Consider the following 15,955-nt stretch of genomic DNA (forward strand, 5'->3'; position numbering starts at 1 on the left):
GACAATATCTGACTATGTAGTATTTCCAACAATTTCTGCTCTTATTAACGAGCGGTTGGGAAAAGAATGCTGCCAATGCCTGTGAAATGACTGGAAAAGCATGATATAAAATGCAAATGTTTTTCTTTTAGGACTTCTATCCTCAGTGAAGTCTCCACCCGGTCTCGGTCAAAACTGCCCACAGGGAAAAATATTCTTGTGCTCGGTAAGGCTGGAGCTCACCGCATAAATTTGTCCTAAAATCAGACGGTACCTACAAAGAGTAATGCAAACAGCATGTTAAATTTCAGTGTAATTTATGTTGCAGTATTGTTGAATGCTATAAAATGATGCAAGTCTAATCTCGTCTAACTTGAAATCTATTTATAATTTAAAGGTTTAAAGTAATATTTAAAAGTTAAGTATATTTCATTGAAGACACTAGGAACTGCTGATGTTGGAATCTTGAGTAAAACACAATGCTGGAATAACTCAGCAGGTCAGGCAGCATCTCCAGAGGACATGGATAAAATTAGTCAATTTTCGGGACATCGATCAGAGCCTGATGGGGTGCTCACCCAAAACGTCACCCATCCATGCTCTCCAGAGATGCTGCCTGACCCGCTGAGTTACTCCAGCACTTTGTGTTTTACATCATTGCCTTCTTTTGGGAGGGATATTTATCTGGACCAATTGTTTTTGCATTTTGTTCTCTAAATATTACTTCATCTAATTAATGGCATTATTACTAATACTGACTCATTGCTGAACTTCTAGGTGAGGATGGATCTGGCAAGACAACACTCATGGCCAAGCTCCAAGGTGCAGAGCACAACAAGAAAGGGAGGGGTCTGGAATATTTATACCTGAACATACACGACGAAGACCGAGATGGTCAGTGAGGCCAGTGAAATCATGTGTGGTGTGGTGTACTCTGTGTGTTCTTTGCGTTTTTGAATATTTTAACTCAGTGAAGGCCCGAGTATCATAAATTATTGCAAGTTGTTTGTTAATAAGCTATGCTTACAGCGTACTCTTTCCCAGGCTTAGTAAATCTCTGATGAATTGCTGAGCAAAGCAGAGCAGTGGGAATGAGCCCAAGGCTTCCTGAAATATCCTGAGTCATCATCAGTGACGTATCATCAAAGGCACCGTGCATTGCACAGATAGAATGATTGCACACGATTCATCAAGTGTTTGCAAAGTACAAAAGCATATACTGTGGCAGAAATGGATGTTTATAAGGATTCATGTGTTATGAATTCATGTCCAACTCCACATGCAACCCTGCTTCAGTAATGCATTAGACACAAAGTGCTGGAGTAACTCAGCAGGTCAGGCAGTATCAGGCAGGAGAAAAAGGATGAGTGACATTTTGGGAGATGTGGTATAAACCAGCATCTGCAGTTCCTCGTTTCTACATTATGCATTAGAATGTGTTGTCTTTGGGGGTGAGGATAAACCAAGGCCTTGTTTGTTTCCCAGTGGAAACTTTTGGCCCAACTTGTCCAAGCCGAAAAGGCCACAAAACTGCTGGAGTAAATCAGTAGGTAATCAGCATCTCTGGAGAGTGGATAGGTGACGTTTTGGTTGAGTCATGCCAACCAAGATGCTTACCTGAACTAGTCCCATTTGGCTCATATCCCTCTGAACCTTTCCTATCCATGAATCTGCTCAAACGTCTTTCAAACATAGTAATTGCACCCTTCTTGTTTCAGACTCCCTTCCACTGGGGAAACGACTGACTATTCACCTTTTCTAAAATGATTAAATAAATCTCTAAGTTTTGCACCAGGGAAAACAATCCCTTTTTATCTGGCCTCTCGGTGCTTGAGCCCTCCAGTCCTGGCATCATCCTTGTTTACTGCTGCATGAAACTACGTTGAATTAATTGGTGCAAGATTCAATTCCTAGTGAGACATACGTTAGTTGACTTCAGTTTGGGTAATATCCTTAGCTTTGAATTTTTTGATGAGGAAATGTTCCTTTTGCAGCCTCGTGTTGTAAACTCCATGAGTTGCACTGGTGAGAATTGGACTTTGCAATGTCCTGATTCCTGTTCAGGTTATTTGATCTGAGCAACAGACTGCTGTTTGTGGATCTGGACTAATTGAATAACTTTAAGCTTCAGGCTAATGCTCTTATTTGTTATACTTATGAAGAAAGTTTAAAAACAAGACATTGCAGTGCGCATTAACTTGAAGGACTGCTCTGTATATGGCCTTCCATTCTTGGCAACAATTTGATTTGACAACTGATGGGTTGGCTTTGCTTGAATTGCTTCACAACCTGGCTATTGGGAGATGACAGCTCTGTACTTTCTCAAGTAATTTGTTTCTGAGCCAGTTGATGTCTTTGCAGATTATATTTCAATTTTAAAATTCTGAAATTCTTTTTCGACAACCATCAGGCTATTAAACATGACAACACTCAAATAAGCTCCAAACCACATATACCTGGGGGCACTGTTTTTGTCTTTTATTGTTTGTTCTTTATAATATTGAACTTTTATTGTTGTTTATTATGGTGTTTACGGAGTAATATGTTTACGTATCTGTTATGTTGCTGCAACTCAGAATTTCATAGTTTTGTTTTGGCACATGCGATAATAAAACACTCTTGACTTTGACTCGATACCAAGCAGCCGAATGTTGACACAAAGACTCCCGCTTCCCTCTCAACACTGAAATTGACTAGAGTGATAAATGCTGGCAATGTCAAGGATGCCCAGACACCAGAAAAAGAATACCTAAAAGTGTAGACAAAAGAATTAATGCCAGAAACTGTTTGGCTTCAACTGAAGTATTTTGTTCCATGCCAGGAGCAGCATTTTATAATGGAAGTCAACACCTCGAAGAACGGGTTTTTCCGGGTCTAGAATGATTTAATCAGGTTGGTTTTTGGAGCAGAGAAGATTAAGAAGAAAATTAGTATCTGGGCAAAATCTTAAAGTTTTGTTCATGTGAGGAAACCATTAGCAATAAGAGATGTTTAGGTAACTAGAAATACAGACCAATGAACTTTGCCGAGGAGTATTTGATCTGGAATGCACTGTCTGACACGATGGTGGAGGTTGATTTTGTGCTGTGGTGGGGAGCAGGGTGTCTTACTGGTTGGAGGTTAGCGTGACTGAATAGGCCATAACTGGAAGAGAAAAGACTGTTGGTTTTATGAACAAGCTTAAATTGTTTTCAAATGCCTCTGCAGCCTTAACCCTCCCAATCTCTCACATTTCTGTGATCCACTGCTTCTCCAGTTTCCTCTCTTGCTGATTCCATCATTTCTCGAACTTCAGCAATTAGGCTCTAGAAATCTCTACCTAAATCTGTTTATTGCCCCCCCCCCCCCCCCCCATTCTGAGTGAAAAGTTCAGTTTTACAGCGTGAAAAGTGTACTGCAAATGTACTACATTTGTAGAGGACATTATGAATTAATGATTTATGTTTTGCAGTTCATATAGAGAGTCTGGTCTGAGCATTTACTGAATCCTGCCCTTGTTTACAGTTCCCCTGATGACCATATGAGGAGGATAATGTTTTTCATGAAAAGCAATATTGTTGTTTCTTGCTTCAGGGACATTTTTTTCCCCTTTTGCATGCTGGTCCCTCTAGCTTTTTTGGATTCTTGGAGCTGGTTTCCTGTGTTAGTGACTATAATTTGCCTTCCTTGAGTGAGTTTCCTCCTGTCCATTTTATAATCTCATCTCATGTCAGAGTGCAGGGAAGTGTGTGTTTCTGGAGCCTGTGTCGGGCATGCAAATGGTGTTGTCTGTAAAACAAAACCTTAGTGCAGGGAATGTTGACTTGGAAGAGGACACTGACATTGGTTGGCTCTTTATCCTTTTGGATGAATTTTGTAGATCTATCATTCATAGTATTTTTCTAGTTCATCGACATTTTGTTAATAGTCAATTTCCCTGACACCCATATGAGTTCAGATATTACTGGTGCTGTGGGAGACCAGAGTTTTCTGTCTGGTTTGAAGTCTTGATCTTCAGACAACTGCATCCGTGTCTCCATTTCAAACATGGAGTGTAAAATATTTTGTGATTTCACACAAATTGCATACAGTATGTAAAGCAAATCTACTTAGCCAAAAGAAAGAATGAGAATTTGTGGGATGGTTCTTGGTTCTTGGTCCTCCAAAATATTCCAAATGGAATTTAAACTGGAGGTGGCGGAGTATGGGCTTAAGCAAGAAGGGCTTCTTGGAGAAGAAGAGCTGCCTTAAATTTAGCTGCGTCTGGTTGATTAACTATAGCTGGGTGAAGACTATTCCATGCTTTAATTGTGCGAGAGAATAATGAATTGCTATACACATCTGTCTTGGTAGCTGGTATCTCAAATTGAATCGAATGCCCTTGTCTACTCCTGATAGGTTTGGTGTAGATGTGGTAATCTATGTCGAGATCACTGACCATTTAACATTTTGTAAAAACAGGTCAAACCGTGGGCTTTACGTCTGTCTTGGAGCGGGTTCCACCCCGATGAATTTAGAAATTTGGTAACACTCGCTTCTCTCTCATAAGTATTTATAACAACTCGAGCTGCCTATCTTTCGACACGTTTGATGGAAGAAATGTTTTTATTTGTGTATGGATCCCATGCTGCAACTGCATAGTCCAAATGAGGTCTAACAAGGGTGAAGTATAACTTCTCCTTGATAGAAGTTGAACAATGATAAAAGTTGCGTCTCAGAAAGTCAAGCTTCTGAAGCAGTCTCTGGTGTGGGATGACATCAAATGCTTTAGAAAAGTCGAGTACTACTAAATCTGTGACGACATTGCTGTCAAGTTTCTTGGCCAGGTCATTTGTTGTCAGGATAAGCTGAGACTTGCATGATCTATGCCTCCTAAATGCATGTTGGTTGTCAGCAAGTATGCTATGTTTGCTGGGGATGGGGAAGACAGAAAATCAAAAACTAGTCAAGGGCTAAAGTTGAATCATTATGCATTCCAGCATAATGCAATTTTAGCAAAATCAATCACCCTTGTTCAGTATGGCTTGCAACAGAATGAGCATATTTATATTGAGTGAGAATAGAAGAGAAAATACAAGCTACCTACCAGATGTTGTTTAGTCTGGGGTTGCTTCTCTGAGTAGTTCCACTCTCGGAGTCTCCTTGCGAGTGTTGGTCGTAGGGTACCTGCAATCCCTGGTGGCTGTTGCCCAGAGTTCAGTAAGGGAGTAAATCTTGTTTCTAAAATGCATTTCCCTCCTATTCTTCCTGTTCTCCAATAAGAAGATAACACATTGAGAATCCAGTCCAAGACGAGCACACTTGTCCATCGTTCTCCTGTGGCAACATTACTGTTGGCTGCCACAGTATCACCTCAATTTTCCACATGTCTAGCAGTACCGTTATTGGTATTCCTCAGTTGCGAGGAATGCAAAATTGCTTGCTCCTGTCAGTTCACTCAAGGACCTTATTCCACAGTGGATCTCATGAATCTCTTAGGCTTATACTCGCTGGAATTTAGAAGACTGAGGGGGGATCTTATAGAAACATCTAAAATTCTTAAGGGGTTGGAAAGGCTAGATGCGGGAAGATTGTTCCCGATGTTGGGGAAGTCCAGAACCAGGGGTCACAGCTTAAGGATAAGGGGGAAATCTTTTAGGACCGAGATGAGAAAACATTTCTTCACACAGTGGTGAGTCTGTGGAATTCTCTGCCACAGAAGGTAGTTGAGGCCAGTTCATTGGCTATATTTAAGAGGGAGTTGGATGTGGCCCTTGTGGCTAAAGGGATCAGGGGGTATGCAGAGAAGGCAGGTACAGGTTACTGAGCTGGATGATCAGCCATGATCATATTGAATGGCGGTGCAGGCTCGAAGGGCCGAATGGCCTACTCCTGCAACAATTTTCTATGTTCATTTACAGCATTTTCTGTCTTAAACCTGGGTTCAAGTTATCTCTTACATCAGCAACACCAAACTCTGCTTGCCATTGAGGCCTTAGATGCCGTTGGAAATGTTTTAAAGTGGATCATTGGAATCTGTTTGTAGACAGAAACAACTTCCCAATTAACGAGGCCTCCAAGTCTTGAATCTCAATAAAATAAGCTAACTTCCCACTTCATTAACTGTGCTTAGTGAATCTGAGAGAATGTAACAATTGAGGTGTGATGCCTTCTGTTGCTTTGATTCATTCTGTGATCAACCGATCTGATAAAATTTTAATCAATCTCTTTGCTGATCTTATCTTGTAGTCATAGTCGTACAGCACCGAAATGGGCCCTTCAGCCCAATTTACTCATGCTGATCGAGATGCCTAATCTACACTAGTCCTACCTGCCCAGGTTTGGCCCATATCCCTCTTAATCTTTCCCATCCATCTACCTATCCAAATGTCTTTTAAATGTTGGTATAGTACCTGCCTCACCCACCTCTTCTGGCAGCTCGATCTATATACCCACTACCCTCAGTGTGAAAAGGTTACATCTCAGTTTCCTGATTCTTTTCCCCTCTCACCTTAAACTATGTCCTTTGGTTCTTGATTCCCCCACTCTGGGTAAAAGACTGTGCATTCACCCGATCTATTCTCTCATGATCTTATACACCTCTACAAGATCGCCCCTCATCCTCCTGTGCTCCAAAGAATAAAGTCGAAGGTTGCCCAACCTATCCCTATAGTTCAGGCCCTCGAGTCCTGGCAGCATCCTTGTAAATCTTCTCTGCACTCTTTCCAGCTTAACAGTATGCTTCCTATAGCAGGATGACTGTGAAGTGAGATACATTTAACAACATTAAAGATAGATTGCTGTTTAATAAACTGCAGTGTCTGCTCTTGTAATAAATTATAGACTCTGGCCATGAACCTTGGTGTCTGAAACTGTTCTCTTAATTATTATTTCTCCAGTGCTGGTTTTTGGTCTTTGGTTTAACAAATGCTTGTATTTTCTCTTTTATTTTCACTTAATGTAAACATCTTCATTCTGTTGCAAGCCTTTAGATTCTTGATGCGTTTCATTCCCCATGTAACATGTCTTACCACCGTACCTAACAAGGGTGATTGTTTTTTGCTAAAATTGCATTATGCTGGAATGCCTAATGATTCAACTTTAGCCTATTGCTAGATTTTGATTTTCTGTCTTCCCCTATCCCATAGATTCTCATTCAAGATATCAAGCAGACTATCTTCCTATCAAACCTTTTAGACGTTAGACATACCTTGGAGCTATTTGTCAATTCTCAGAAGCATCCAACACTTCACCTTGAATTTGCCCACTGTGTTTTAAAGCATTTGGCTATGCATTGACTACTCAATGTACTTGGGAATAGTGACCCCATAATATGGAGGGTTTCCCACTTGCATTGTAAGTACAGCAGTTAAAGCAAGAATGGCAGCCAAAATAGAATCAGTCTTCAGCCTTGGTTTAAACTGGTTTCAAAGTAGTTTGTCACTTTGCTCCCTATTTCTGACGTGCTCATATGGGTTATCACATTAAGGTGCAATAAAGAGAAAGCCCTTTTTTAGTGTCCATACCTCTTCTTCACCTCTTTTGTAAATATCTACCATGTTGAGTTGCGCTCGAATGGTCTTTAGTGAGGAACCTAACATGACTGAGCACAAATAAGCCCAGGCTCATCACTTCATGTAGTACATCTATACAGTCCGTTACATCAGGAAGGCTGGCGTTATCATCGAGGATGATTAAAATCTATAATGTCCCGTATGGCCCCGTCTGCAGTTGTTTGTGTCCAAGCTAATGTAATGAGACAAGATTTCAGTTAAGCAAGAAATTATATGTATCTGGCAAAACGCTTTGTAAATGCAGCAATGAAAGACCAGTGGCATTCCCTGCATGCTGTGTAACCAGAGGGGAACGGGAGCAGTGGATCTACTGTGATGAGACACTGAGCTATTTATTTTCTGTTTATGTTAGGTATTTTATGCTGATTTGCATAATTCAAGGAAACATTGCTTGCTAATTAAATGTTCCTGCTGCCATTAGTTTGAAATCTGATATAATAAATGTTAAGGGCGGCACGGTAGCGCAGCGGTAGAGTTGCTGCTTTACAGCGAATGCAGCGCCGGAGACTCAGGTTCGATCCTGACTACGGGTGCTGCACTGCAAGGAGTTTGTACGTTCTCCCCGTGACCTGTGTGGATTTTCTCCGAGATCTTCGGTTTCCTCCCACACTCCAAAGACGTACAGGTATGTAGGTTAATTGGCTGGGTAAATGTAAAAATTGTCCCTAGTGAGTGTAGGATAGTGTTAATGTGCGGGGATCACTGGGCGGCACGGACTTGGTGGGCCGAAAAGGCCTGTTTCCGGCTGTATATATATGATGATATGATATGATAAGTTGTGTTTATTCTTTATGATACAGAGTAGGGTCATGAATAATGTTTTTAATTTAACGACTCCTATTCCAGTCAAACTGGTCTCTCTGTTATGTGCTATTACCGTGCCATCATTCAGCGATGACCTGTGACTACTGGTTTTGATTCCTGGGTCCAGCTTTTGTCCTTGCTTAGAGATGCAAGGAACTGCAGCTGCTGGAATTTTGAGTAAAGCACAAAACGTCGAAGTAACTGGGTCAGGCAGCATTTCTGGAAGAAACAGATGTGATGTTTTGATTCGGGACCCTCCTTCAGACTAGTAGGGGACAATCGTTTTATACATGCTTGATGAGGGTCAAGTAATGGGTAGATAACTTACAAATGGGAAGTCTGAAACATTCGACACCTAGACAATTCAGGCTTTTGGTATTTGGTGTAAAGCACTGATGAAGGACAACATTTAAACCGGTTTCTTGTGCAAGCTTTCAGTTGACTGCTGTTGGTTCCTGATGCTGGCTGGGTGACTTCTTAGTCGAAGGTCCAGAGTTCAGATGTTTATTTGTCTGGGGTACAGTGGCATAGGGTAACATCAGACAAGGCTATAGCGATAGAAGATTCGATAGAAGGACAGATGGGATTCTGTGGAGGCAAATGGGACTCCAGGGTCCAGAATGGGACACCAGGGTCCAGAATGTAGCAGCTGTAGAACATTCTCTAGGGGAATCGGTACCATTGATGTGGGTAGGAAAAGGGATAATGCCTTGCAGAGTGACTATTGGGAGTTAGAAATGTGATTTAAAAGCAAAATCTCGGTGGTAATTTCTGAATTATACCTATGTGCCAGAGAGGCAAGAATAGAATAGGCTAGATAGTTGCTTGGCTGAGGTGCTGGTACAGAGGAAAATATTATGTGATGTTGTCAAAACCTCCTCGGATAGAGGGGACTGTAACATCCATACTGTGTTGAGAAACTCCGTTGTTCATGATTCAGTATTCATGAACAATAGAGTGACAGTTCGTGGGAACTCTTGCGAGATGCTAGAGAGCCTCATTTGGTGCTTCTATGTATGTTATGCCTTTCAGGATTTCAGCAAATATTTGGGAAATGTCATCTATCCATTAAAGGTGCAGTCATTGTCCTAAAACTTATGCTGTTAGTGTGTCCAGGCAAACCTTGCTGTGCCAGGGCTGCTAAATCAGATCATATCCAGCATCCTAATGCCTGATGCTAGTAGCTATCAATGCAACGCACCAAATCTATTTTAATCTAAAGTCTTGATCTTTTTATATTTTGAATCCTTCACCTTGCTGTGACATTGTTTTATAGTGACTGCCTAGAGATGCTATCTCGACAGCAGCTTATGCTGTTAGCATAGTTAAAAAGCATCCCAAGGTGTTTCATATTATTCAGGCAGATGACACAAAAACATCTTGGGAGTTTTTGAAAAGTGTTCGAAAGGCAAGGAGAGAGGTGGGAAATGAGCGAATTCCAAGATAGCTGATGACATTATCGCCACTAGAAATCAAGTGAGTAATTGGTTATTTTTGAGACAGTCATGTTGTAAGCTTGAAACTAGTTGGCTTGGGCTTGAGACTAGTTCTATCTTGGACCCTTTTTAAACAGTGATGTGCAATTGGTACTGTGAGTGAGAATGGTTATCTTGAGTGTGTACAGTCTATCAGCCCTTTCACTATAGAATGATTCCTGTTCAAGTATCTTGCCCTCTGTGGAATAAAGAGTGTAAGAAAATAACTGCAGATGCTGGTACAAATCGAAGGTATTTATTCACAAAATGCTGGAGTAACTCAGCAGGTCAGGCAGCATCTCGGGAGATGCTGCCCTCTGTGGAATGGGCAGCTGATGCTTTCTGCCCAGGCTCGGGCTGCAGATTAAAGTCAACAGCATTTTATTGACATGTGTTCCGAAGCAGAACAATGAAATTCTTACTTGCAGCAACAAACCGGACATGCAAACATAGTACTCTGTAAACATTGTAATAACAGCAAAAAAGTTTAGTATATAAGAAACAAACAAAAATAGTACAAAGACAAAGTGCTGGAGTAACTCAGCAGGTCACGCAGTATCTCTGGAGAATATGATTAGGTGATGTTTTGGGTTGAGGCCCTTCTTCAGATTGATTCAGACTCTCCTTCAGGTCAATTTTGCTAAAGGATCCTGACCCAAAATGTCACCTATTCATGTTCCCCAGAGATGCTACCTGACCTACAGAGTTACTCCAGCACTTTGTCTTTTGTTAACCAGCGTCTGGAGTTGCTTATTTCGACATTGGGCTGCAAATTATCGCATTGCCTCTGGCTTTCCGCTCTAACTTGTGTCAACTTCTTCAAATGTATGGAGCAATACTCCAGATGACAATCTTGAGCCTGGGCAGATCCTTATATTGCATTTCTCTTGCTGATTTAATACAGAAAATCGTATTTTATCCTTACTGTGTCAATGATGAATTAATCAAATTGTGGATCTCTGCAGCATATTAAGTTTGTTTTCTGCAACTCAGCAACTTTTCACTAACATTCTGGATTCCGTTAGTAAGATTTTGACATCTCCCATGTCCAACCAGTTACTCATACTTCTTTGCTGTCAGTTACCTTATTGGAGGTGTTAGCCACTAATTGTGATGACATTTGAATAGTGAATATGTTTATGTAGTCTCTCTTCAGCAACTAGAGCACAATACACATTGGTCTAAAAGCAGTTTTTCTTTGTAATTGGCTGTTTGTTTTTGGAAATTATTAGAAATAAGGCTTTTTTTCTTTAAATATATTTTCTTCTCACCATTGTTGGACGCCCTGGAATTTCCAGGAGTTCGATATTAAGCTCTTAAACAAACACAGGAGAAAACTTCAATAGATATGGATGTTTTAAGAGAACTAATAGTTGTTACAGTATTGGGCTTGGCTGGCGAATGATTGTATTCTCTTCTGTTCTGGCTAAATACACAGTGTAACAGCTGTGTAATAGAAATGGACTTGAGAACAGTTTGTGCTGTGTAGAATTTACCTGCTTGATGTGTCTGAGAATTTGCAAAGGGCAGAACCGAAGATTTGCACCAGTTCCCTATTGATCTCTGGTGCAGTACACATCTCAACAAGATGTTGGGGTACTCTAGGGCTGAAAGGCCTGAACTTGCTGCCAGAGTACATGTGGCATCGAATTGGTGGATGTTCTTTATCGTTATTGAGATTTGCCATGCTTGTAAGTCAACAAGCATAATCCTTATACTAGAAGTCAAGGTAGACCAGACCCACATCAGTACAAGACAAACATTCATTTGATTAAAATTGAAGAACACTTGTACACCCCTTAACAAATTAAACATGACTAGCATACATTCTACTTGATACATTTTTGGGGTGACTTCAGGCATGCTTTTGTATTAATTATGTTTTTGGGAGTGGCCAGGTAGCTTTGATATAATCTTGCCAATGTTAATTTATCTGGCCCATAACTGTCAAAGAATACTAATTTAACATTTTCAGCCTGTGTGTTCACTGGGAAGTAAGTCGTAGACTCATAGAAGAGGAAAGACAGACCACTGTACTGTTGTCTATCTATTTCTGCAAAAACAATCTGCTCTATTCGCTAGATTAATCCAAAAGAATCCATGATGAATTCCAGCTATTTCTCTCTCCACAGATCACACACGCTGTAATGTATGGATTCTGGATGGCGAGCTATACCATAAGGGCCTCCTCAAGTTTGCAGTGTCTGGGGATAACTTGAAGAACACTCTGGCTATCTTTGTGGCAGACATGGCAAGACCTTGGACTATCATGGATTCATTACAGAAATGGGCGAGCGTTTTACGTGAGCATATCGACAAGCTGAAGATTCCACCTGAAGAAATTAGGGAAATGGAACAGAAATGTGAGTATGGGATCAGAGTCCTGAATGTAGAAAGAGGAATGCTGTACATAGACAATAGACAATGGACAATAGGTGCAGGAGTAGGCCATTCAGCCCTTCGAGCCAGCACCGCCATTCAATGCGATCATGGCTGATCACTCTCAATCAGTACCCCGTTCCTGCCTTCTCCCCATACCCCCTCACTCTGCTATCCTTAAGAGCTCTATCCAGCTCTCTCTTGAAAGCATCCAACGAACTGGCCTCCACTGCCTTCTGAGGCAGAGAATTCCACACCTTCACCACCCTCTGACTGAAAAAGTTCTTCCTCATCTCCGTTCTAAATGGCCTACCCCTTATTCTTAAACTGTGGCCCCTTGTTCTGGACTCTCCCAACATTGGGAACATGTTATCTGCCTCTAATGTGTCCAATCCCCTAATTATCTTATATGTTTCAATAAGATCCCCCCTCATCCTTCTAAATTCCAGTGTATACAAGCCCAATCGCTCCAGCCTTTCAACATACGACAGTCCCGCCATTCCGGGAATTAACCTAGTGAACCTACGCTGCACGCCCTCCATAGCAAGAATATCCTTCCTCAAATTTGGAGACCAAAACTGCACACAGTACTCCAGGTGCGGTCTCACCAGGGCCCGGTACAACTGTAGAAGGACCTCTTTGCTCCTATACTCAACTCCTCTTGTTACGAAGGCCAACATTCCATTGGCTTTCTTCACTGCCTGCTGTACCTGCATGCTTCCTTTCATTGACTGATGCACTAGGACACCCAGATCTCGTTGAACTCCCCCTCCTCCTAACTTGACACCATTCAGATAATAATCTGCCTTTCTATTCTTACTTCCAAAGTGAATAACCTCACACTTATCTACATTAAACTGCATCTGCCATGTATCCGCCCACTCACACAACCTGTCCAAGTCACCCTGCAGCCTTATTGCATCTTCCTCACAATTCACACTATCCCCCAACTTAGTATCATCTGCAAATTTGCTAATGGTACTTTTAATCCCTTCGTCTAAGTCATTAATGTATATCGTAAATAGCTGGGGTCCCAGCACCGAACCTTGCGGTACCCCACTGGTCACTGCCTGCCATTCCGAAAGGGACCCATTTATCCCCACTCTTTGCTTTCTGTCTGTCAACCAATTTTCTATCCATGTCAGTACCCTACCCCCAATACCATGTGCCCTAATTTTGCCCACTAATCTCCTATGTGGGACCTTGTCGAAGGCCTTCTGAAAGTCGAGGTACACCACATCCACTGACTCTCCCTTGTCAATTTTCCTAGTTACATCCTCAAAAAATTCCAGTAGATTTGTCAAGCATGATTTCCCCTTCGTAAATCCATGCTGACTCGGAATGATCCCGTTACTGCTATTCAAATGCTCAGCAATTTCGTCTTTTATAATTGACTCCAGCATCTTCCCCACCACTGATGTCAGACTAACTGGTCTATAATTACCCGTTTTCTCTCTCCCTCCTTTCTTAAAAAGTGGGATAACATTTGCTATCCTCCAATCCACAGGAACTGATCCTGAATCTATAGAACATTGAAAAATGATCTCCAATGCTTCCACTATTTCTAGAGCCACCTCCTTAAGTACTCTGGGATGCAGACCATCAGGCCCTGGGGATTTATCAGCCTTCAGTCCCATCAGTCTACCCAAAACCATTTCCTGCCTAATGTGGATTTCCTTCAGTTCCTCCATCACCCTAGGTTTTCCGGCCCCTAGAACATTTGGGAGATTGTGTGTATCTTCCTCAGTGAAGACAGATCCAAAGTAACGGTTTAACTCGTCTGCCATTTCTTTGTTCCCCATAATAAATTCCCCTGCTTCTGTCTTCAAGGGACCCACATTTGCCTTGACTATTTTTTTCCTCTTCACATACCTAAAAAAACTTTTGCTATCCTCCTTTATATTATTGGCTAGTTTACCCTCGTACCTCATCTTTTCTCCCCGTATTGCCTTTTTAGTTAACTTTTGTTGCTCTTTAAAAGAGTCCCAATCCTCTGTCTTCCCACTCTTCTTTGCTATGTTATACTTCCTCTCCTTAATTTTTATGCTGTCCCTGACTTCCCTTGTCAGCCACAGGTGTCTCTTACTCCCCTTAGAGTCTTTCCACCTCTTTGGAATAAATTGATCCTGCAACCTCTGCATTATTCCCAGGAATACCTGCCATTGCTGTTCTACCGTCTTCCCTGCTAGGGCCTCCTTCCAGTCAATTTTGGCCAGCTCCTGCCTCATGCCTCTGTAATCCCCTTTGCTATACTGTAATACTGACACTTCCGATTTTCCCTTCTGCCTTTCCATTTGCAGAGTAAAACTTATCATGTTGTGATCACTGCCTCCTAATGGCTCTTTTACCTCTAGTCCCCTTATCAGATCAGGATCATTACACAACACTAAATCCAGAATTGCCTTCTCCCTGGTAGGCTCCAGTACAAGCTGTTCTAAGAATCCATCTCGAAGGCACTCTACAAACTCTCTTTCCTGGGGTCCATTTCCAACCTGATTTTCCCAGTCTACCTGCATGATGAAATCTCCCATAACCACCGTAGCATTACATTTTTGACACGCCAATTTTATCTCCTGATTCAACTTGCACCCTATGTCGAGGCTACTGTTTGGGGGCCTATAGATAACTCCCATTAGGGTCTTTTTACCCTTACAATTTCTCATTTCTATCCATACTGATTCAACATCTCCTGATTCTATGTCACCCCTTGCAAGGGAATGAATATCATTCCTTACCATCAGAGCAACCCCACCCCCTCTGCCCACCTGTCTGTCTTTTCTATACGTTGTGTACCCCTGAATATTCAGTTCCCAGTCCTGGTCCTCTTGTAGTCATGTCTCAGTGATCCCTACAACATCATACTTGCCCATGACTAACTGAGCCTCAAGCTCGTCCACTTTATTTTTTATACTACGCGCATTTAAGTACAACACTTTAACTTCTGTATTTACCTCCCCTCTCACATCGTTCACAATTGGCCCTGCCCTTAATTTATTTTCCCCTCTAGAACTTCTGTTCCCATTCTTCCGAGAGTCTTTTGCAATATCTCCTGTATTCCCTTTTACCTCATCTTCATTTTCACAATATGTTAACCCCTCCCCCCCACTACTTAGTTTAAAGCCACAGGTGTCACACTAGCAAACCTGCCTGCCAGAATGTTTGTCCCCCTGCTGTTAAGATGCAACCCGTCCCTTTTGTACAAGTCACCCCTAGCCCAGAAGAGATCCCAGTGGTCCAGAAATCTAAATCCCTGCTCTCTGCACCAGTCCCTCAGCCATAAATTCATACCCTCTATCTCTCTGTTCCTGGCCTCACCAGCACGAGGTACCGGTACCAGTCCAGAGATAACCACCTTCGACGTCCTACTTCTCAGTGTTTTTCCCAACTCTCTAAACTCCCGCTGTAGCACCTCCTTCCTCTTCCGCCCAACGTCATTTGTGCCCACGTGCACAACGACTTCAGGTTGATCGCCCTCCCTCACTAGGATTTTCTGAAGCCGGTCCGTGATGTGTTGAACCCTGGCACCAGGGAGGCAACAGACCATCCTCAAGTCCCTCCTGCTGCCACAGAATCTTCTGTCCGTCCCTCGGACTATGGAGTCACCGACCACTACGGCTCTTCCAGACTTCGGTCTCCCCTGTCGAGTATCCTTGCCAACAGGTCCGCCACTCGGACTGGAAACGTCTTCAGCCCCGACAGTTCCCAAGAGGGTATACCTATTTGCAATAGGCACAGCCACTGGGGTCTCCTGTAGTCCACGTCCACTTCCCCCTGAAACAGTCTCCC

The 15,955-nt window shown here is 42.2% G+C and overlaps 1 protein-coding gene across 2 annotated transcripts in view; it reads left to right on the forward strand.

Annotated features, from left to right (window-relative positions):
• Window positions 1-15,955, forward strand: part of dync1li2 (dynein, cytoplasmic 1, light intermediate chain 2) — a 72,608-nt gene that overhangs the window by 2,485 nt on the left and 54,168 nt on the right. For both annotated transcript variants that reach the window (XM_078400712.1, XM_078400713.1), the window contains exons 2-4: window positions 132-205; window positions 757-873; window positions 11,923-12,153. In XM_078400712.1, the coding sequence (XP_078256838.1) occupies window positions 132-205; window positions 757-873; window positions 11,923-12,153 (422 nt within the window). The remainder of the gene's footprint in view (window positions 1-131; window positions 206-756; window positions 874-11,922; window positions 12,154-15,955) is intronic.

Source organism: Rhinoraja longicauda, chromosome 6 (genome assembly GCF_053455715.1).
Source record: "Rhinoraja longicauda isolate Sanriku21f chromosome 6, sRhiLon1.1, whole genome shotgun sequence".
NCBI lineage: Eukaryota > Metazoa > Chordata > Chondrichthyes > Rajiformes > Arhynchobatidae > Rhinoraja > Rhinoraja longicauda.